The sequence below is a fragment of the Sinohyriopsis cumingii genome, chromosome 9 (genome assembly GCF_028554795.1).
Source record: "Sinohyriopsis cumingii isolate HCF-2022 chromosome 9, ASM2855479v2, whole genome shotgun sequence".
In the NCBI taxonomy this organism is placed as follows: domain Eukaryota; kingdom Metazoa; phylum Mollusca; class Bivalvia; order Unionida; family Unionidae; genus Sinohyriopsis; species Sinohyriopsis cumingii.
This window is the reverse complement of record NC_142969.1, coordinates 20428425-20435937: the sequence shown is the minus strand read 5'-3', so window position 1 is coordinate 20435937 and position 7513 is coordinate 20428425. Positions and strand designations below refer to the sequence as shown.

The following is a 7513-nucleotide window of genomic DNA, read 5'->3' as shown; positions in this document are numbered from 1 at the left end:
AATCGTTTCTCTTTGATAAAGCAAATAGATAGCCATACTGTTCACAGAACAACTTTCTTATTTTGTCATCGCCCTCGGGAACATGGTTCAAATCAAATCATCCAATATTCAGTGATAAAACTAAGACTGTGTTTATCCACAAAATGGACACAGTGTTGAGACTTTGGCTTATAATCTCACATTATAGAATTGAGTCCATACAACATTTATTCTCATAAAATTGTCGTCTTTCAGAGGAATTAATCCCCAAAAAATCAAAATCTTTCCCGCTTTGGTCGCTGGCAAGATTGACAGCTTTCCAGTGAGATCTTGGGCGATGACTGTAGTCTTTGTTGATGACATAGCTGTCCAATGAAGTTTTGGGCGATGACTGTAGTCTGTGTTGATGACATTAAATTTGGTGTCTTTAGGTTTTCTATGAGGAAGTTCATCTTTAGCACAAACCGCTGACTGGAGGATCCTGTGTAAGAACGTATTCATTCATGAATTTATATTTGACTTTTCCATGAAAGTTTATTTCAAGTAAACCGAAGTGTATAAAATACTCTTTCAAAGTTTTGTTCTTCTGAGATGAAAGTCCATGCATCTTATTGATATTATTCAAATATGTCTTCTTTCCTCATCATCAAGCACTTACTGTGCTGTTTCTGACTAAGACGGTCGACATGACTACTATAACACCATGCTCTTTCAGTTGTATATATCCTTTAGCCTAGTGGAAAGTAACTCAACAGACTAAGTGCTGTTCTTCTGGGCATCTTAACATCATGATTGAATCTTTGACTTTCTTTTCTTTTTTCTTACTGTTGCTGTTTTATATAAATATGTGGCTTCTTTCAGAGGATCCAGCTTCTAATAACTAGAATCACTTCTCTTGATCTGATGTTATTATTATATTCTTCATATAAGATGGTATTTACTGTGTTCGCCAAAGCTGATGGACACTATGGCACCATACGAAGCTATCCCTATTTTGTAGGATTAAAACGTCCTTCGTCGTTGCTTTCGTCTGAAGTGAAATTAAAGCCATCAAAACAAATCCATCTGCAGAACCGTTTTCCAAATGCCCTGGCTACTCTTGTTTCCCAACTGTTATGTTACAACAAACGGATTCAAGTAAGATTTGAAGTATTTGTTTTATTGGTAAATTTAGGCTTAATGGTTCTGGTATACAATGTATGGATATCTTAGGAGACTTTTATTTTTGATACGTTGAAGTGTTGGCACTTTAAAGGAGTTTGATCGATAGTACCGAAGAATGTCCCATTATCGACGATGCCGATTAGCAAACCTTTTCGAAGTTGACTTTCGAAAACATTAAATTATTTCTTGGATCCGAGAACAGATGCAATGCTAAAGGTTTTGACTTCCTCTCGTCGGAGACGATACATGGCAGTCATTCTGCTCAGACTTTGACTGACGTCGTTTTGTCACTTAAGACGTTCACACGTCACACGGAGAGTCTGTCGTCTTTCATGTTCCCTTTTTAATTAGCCATTAACATTAGCCGTGCCATTAGCCATCAAAGGAACACTGTTCTACTTCGATTCAGTATCAGGCGTACACACATCCTATTGAACAAATACATATCATGCATTAATATCCCCATGTACAAGCAATCCATCATTTCTAAACTACATTGACATGTTACCACATCAAGCTTGCAATCAGTTGTACCATGGAACCCCACATATAACCCAGATGGAGTGACACCTCAATACTAAGTGATCTTGTTAGATCGAATGTTTGGAAATTCAGAGACAAGAAAAAAAGAAATGTAACTCCGGAGGTTGGGTTCGCATTGCATAAACAAAACGTACTCTTGGCAAAGGTTATTTATCTGTTTTGAGTTATTTCGTGTCACAGAACTAGTTATTGGACGCGGAGGTCATGTCTGGAAATTTGAAGATATAAACGAAGAAGTGAAGTACTAAAGAGGGTGTGTGACCTCAAAGTAGAGATTCTCATGTTTTTTTCTATGAAAGATATCTCTTGCGACTTTTCAAAACAAATGCAGAGTGAAGAATGGATTTGTGATTTTGCATTTGCTGTGGACATAATGCAAAAATTGAATGAGCTGAACACTAAACTTCAAGGAAAAGGTGTATTTGCTCATGAATTGTACGTGGAAGTGAAATCCTTTCAAATGGGGCTTCAACTTTTTGCGAAGCAGCTGAATGAGCACAACTTTGCTCATTTTCCTCTTTTGAAGACGCATACTGTCTCACAAGCATTTTCTGATAAGTACAGTTGTCAGATCACGGCTTTAAAAGAAGAATTTATCTGGAGGTTTGCTAATTTCAAGGCAATGGAACAACAGTTCGACCTGCTCAGCTCACCCTTTGCTTGTGACGTTGAAACAGCCACTGAAAAACTGCAGATGGAACTGATTGATTTGCAGGCCGACAACTCCTTAAGAATAACTTTTGAAACCAAACCCCTGATTGAGTTTTATGCTTCTCTGCACCCAGGAAAGTTTCAAATTCTGAAAGAATTTGCTAGAAAGATGTTTGTGTTGTTTGCATCAACCTACATTTGTGAGCAGACTTTCTCTACTATGAAAGTCAACAAGTCAAATAACAGATCGCTTCTCACAGATTCAAATCTTGACTCAGTTTTAAAGATCAGCACGAGCGACTTGTCACCAAATTTTGACAAACTGGTCAATGAATGTGATCAGCTGCATCATTCGTACTGACTCTGTTTATGTTACTCTGTTTATCAAATAAATGTGCTTCTTTTGAAGTTTAAGTTTTCAAATATTAACAACATATTAACAACTGAAGATTAATTATGATGCTATTTAGAAAACCTTTTGTTTTTGCTATTTCAAATATTAATTATTTTCCTTAATGAACTATGCGGTCCGCGACAACGTGTAAATTTGTGTATGCGGCACTTGCACTGGAAAGTTTGCCCACCTCTGAGTTAGAGTAAGATCAGAAGCAATTAAGAAATTTCTTCCCGTCCGTGGTTCTGTCAGACGAAAACTACAAGAACGTCAAGAATCTCAAGTTGAATTTGCAGAAGGTTCAGAACAATTATTAAACCGATTGTCGAACCAACCAAGAAATTTGTTACAGCAACCGTGGCAACACAAAAAGCTCTTGAAACATTGCCTGTTGATATTGGTGTCCGTCTTCAAGTAGCTCAACCACCACCCCCAGCAACCTCCTCAACCACAACCTGAAGATCAACCACAACACCTACCAAGAGTCAGAACCAAGATAATAGATAAATTTACTCCTGAAGGTATTGCCGATATTGAAAACACAAAGTAATTGATATTGCCGCGTTTGGATATCGTGAAAGAGAAAAATATGTAAAACCCGAATATTACAATACTTTAAAAGCTACCGATTGGATTAAGGATACAGTGTCGCTACTAATACTATGCGAATACAATCTAAAGTAGATATTTATAATTTTGAGGTCTTTGAGAATAAAGCAGATGAGTATATTAATGAGAAAAAAACACAAAGTAGAAGACAAAAGGAAGAAGAAATGAAGCAACAACTTAAAAAAGCAAAAGTAGAAAGATCATCATTAAGATTATGGAAGAGAAAAGCGAATGTAACAATAAGTGAGGAAGAAGGAGCAACTGGAATTCGTTTTTCTACTCAAGGAAGTGGTTTTATTGCTGGTCCTAACAATGTCCTTTCTGCCGTAGATAGATTGGAAATTCTGATAGGAGGTAATAATTCTCCTGAAATTATTAATGAAATATCTGATATTTGTCGAAGATTCTTTACTGGCGGTGTTATGGATAGCAACATTTATCATCCTTTTATTAATGAAATCACTGATGATTATCACACGACTGAAACAATGAATTACTCAGCATTAATTTAAAAATGATTATACACACTGCTCAACGTGGGCCTGTAATAGTTAGGGTAGTAAACTAACGATTTCCACCTTACAAAGCGATTTGCGGAGAGGAACTCGGTGATGTTGTTATGGGTTTATTTAAGAGAATAGCTACAAAAGTAATACCGATAGCAAAACAATTAGGAATGAACGCTATTGAGACTGTTCGTGGTAAAGGTATTAGTGCTATTGGTAATGTTGCCGGTAAAGTATTTTCATCGATCAAAGAAAGATTAGCCTGATTAGTAAGAAGAAACCACAACCAGTAAAATTACACAGAACTGAAGTAATGCTTGCAAAATTTAGTAAAATAATAAATCAAGCTGCAAATGAAAAACTAGCAGAGTTGACTGTTAATGAAGATGTTCCTACAAAATTGACTAATGAAATTTTGCCGGTAAATACAAGTTTTATTTCAGGAAGTGGTCTTCGTGTTAGACGAAAGTAGTTATAATAAGATGTTTAAACATATTTTTGATCCAGCGTTTGATATGGAAGCACCATTGCTTAAAGATTCATCTGTACGTGATTATCAGTTTTATTCGTGTACCAGATCAGCGTGGTCGAATCGAATTACAAGTTTAAGATACAAGTAGATATTTATTCCCTGCTGAAGTATTTATTGAAGTAGAAGGAGAAATTATAAAAGCAGATGATACTGCATATAATGATAATGACATAGTTGGTTTTGTTAACAAAGGTATTCTGGTGTTGTTTGACTGCGCTATGTACACGATTGACGGAAAAATTGAAACAATTCAAAAGATGTTGATGCTGCTAAAACGATATTAAATTTAGGAAGATATTCAGCTGATTTTACTAGATCAGCTGGACCGTCAGTAATGTTCGCCAAAGATAACACTAACCATCCTGATCATAAACAATATTTTAAAGTACAAGTACCACAAAATACTGCGTCTGATCCACAACCAGCTGGGGCAATAACCAGACCTGCCGCTGCATTTCTGATGTTACAGAACATCAACGACGATTACAAATTAGGATTTTCTATACGTAAATCAATGCTGAAGCGAGATTGTAGAAGATTTGCATGCGCGATTCCACTGTCTCACATCTCTGGATCCTGTAGAAATGTCAGAAAAGTTATCTTTGGAGCGAAACATACAGTTGTATTTGTAAGAAAGGGAAACGATAATGATGCTATTTGGTGACTAGCCGCTGTTAATGCTGGTAAAGTAATATTTTTTAAACTTTCGCTGTGGATGCCAATAATGACTCCATCAATTGCCGAAGAACAAAGATTACTTTCTTTTATGGATTCAGGTAGTAAATCATTGTTATCATGGTTAACAATGACCACATATAGCATTCAGAGTAATATTGTTGGGTTATTTACATGGCATATAGCCTCATAACAAGGAGTTTCAGCACCGATACATATATTTATCGCTTTACAAAATGCTGATAGACTAAATTTATAAGAACGTAGTCATATGATATTTGACACAATTGCAGTTAGTAAAGATTCTTTACCGATAAACTGACATCAAGAAGCATCTGAAGATATAACCGTATATTTTGAAAATAATTACATAGCACGTGCATATCATCGATTAATGACATTTATGGGACCTGATCAAAATATAGATAAGGTTTACAAATATTACAGTTAGATTTGAGAAATCTGTATCCGATTTATTACTTTTCGTTGGAACATCTTGATTTATCTTGACAATCTATCGTTGATATTCACTTTCCAGCTCGTGTAAATCCAGGTGCTAGTGTTAACTACAGAGCAGTTGCTGTTATGCTCAGCGACAAATCAATGTTACTTGAAGGTGTTGGTAGACGAATGAGAGTTGTTGATGCTACAGTATAAAACATGTATTTAAATCACTCACGATATGTATAAATGTCATATCATCATGATAGTGTCAGTCTGAGCCCCGGTCAGATTAAAAAGCTTCAACCAAGTTCAGCAAAGAACTATGGAATAAAAATATCACTAAAAAAAGAACAAATCGCAGGTGGTCTGAATAAAATATTGCTGTCTGAACGTCAATTTAGCCATTTAAATAGCATCCAACAATCAAGAATAGGAGTTAAGCTCAATCTTTCTGCCAACGGTATTAAAAATTCATATAAAACAGGTGATATATTTACACATTTTGCAGCTTTACCGACATTAATAGCCGCTGCAGCTACAACCATTGCAGAAACAGCTGCACTTGGTGTTTTAAGTGGTGTTGCTGGACATACTGGTAAAAAGCTAAGTGAACAAATAACAGGAGGGAGAATATAAAAGGGGAAGGGGTCTAAAACTACCGGTAACCTCCAATCGATACAGAAAAGGCATGAGACTGCCAGGAACTATTCGTTAATCCGTCCAATGTCAAATTATGGTTTAATTTATGCTGCCAACAAGCTGAAAATAAAAGATTTCAGAGGTGTTTTATGCGTGATCAATTACCAAAACAACCAAACAATGTCGAAACAGGAATTATTAATCTTGAGAATAGTTCTGGGCCTGGTACTCACTTGGTTGCAAACGCATTTGATCCGCATGGTTCTATTTATTTTGATTAATGTGGGCTTCCTCCGCCAATATAATTTTTAATATACGCCAAGAATAATTCATTTTGGTATTCATCATTGTCAACACAAACACTGATCCGCAAATATGTGGTTGTGAAGTAATTAATGTGTTAAATACTATATCAAAATCATCATTACCACCTCATAAAGTCGTGCACGATTATACAAATAGACGTTAATTGTTTTAAACGGATCTTAAAGTATAATGGTTGATATTTACGGAAGATATTCTTCTATCAAAGACAATATAATGAAGTTGATATTGATTTATTAAATCGCGCGACTAAAGATGAACTTGCCGACATTATGAACCTCTCTGGAGTTGACAGAGATGAAGATGTTATTTTTCAGGATAAATACAGCGTTTTAAAGACGAGTAATATCAAATGGAATGACATAATTTGTAGAGTTCTCCCTGCCACTAAAGATAACATTCCAGTGTTTAACGATGACGAAAAAATCAGAGACTCAAGTATATAAATCACAAATATAAGAAATGAAATTGCAAAAGTGTTGCTAATCGTTTACGATATATCGGTAATATAATGACAGGTGAACTCAGCATGAATGGAAATAAAATAGTTGTTTTAAGATATCCAACATCTGAGGAAGATGCCGCAGCAAACAATATGTAGACACAGTAGATACTAAATTATCCACACTACGAGCTGAGTATGACGCTCACGTAAGTATGTTTACTAATCTTTGTATAAATTTTAGACAAATTAATGAAATCGAAGAGGAATTCATTGGAAGTCCGTTGACTGTTGACGTAAAATTCCTTGATATTAAAGCAAAACTCTGCGACATTAAAACAGCTATGTCAGACATCGTAACGATTAATAAACGATTAGGTGTTATCAGAGATTATAAATCTTTTTCAGAGCTAATCACGATAGCGCAGAGTAATATCGATGATATTAGAAAAAGACTAGAAGATGTTATAAGTGGAAATCCTGATATTAAAAAAAAATAATCTGATTAAAATTGTCCACAAGCAAATTATCAACCTGGTATATATAGTAGCGTCTGACCTAGCATTATGGTCAATTCTTAATAAAACCATTAAACATCGCGCTGATGTTGC

At 35.4% G+C, this 7513-nt stretch overlaps 1 protein-coding gene across 1 annotated transcript; it reads left to right on the top strand.

Moving 5' to 3' along the window:
• The first annotated feature begins 2011 nt into the window (after positions 1-2011).
• LOC149791355 (general transcription factor II-I repeat domain-containing protein 2-like) lies at positions 2012-2698 on the top strand. Its single transcript, XM_089971339.1, has one exon. The coding sequence runs from the start codon at positions 2012-2014 to the stop codon at positions 2696-2698; it is 687 nt and encodes a 228-aa protein (XP_089827465.1).
• The last annotated feature ends 4815 nt before the right edge of the window (positions 2699-7513 follow it).

Bases quoted from the DNA above. Each gene is read 5' to 3' on its own strand.
- LOC149791355 (XM_089971339.1), top strand. From the start codon at position 2,012: ATGCAGAGTGAAGAATGGATTTGTGATTTTGCATTTGCTGTGGACATA.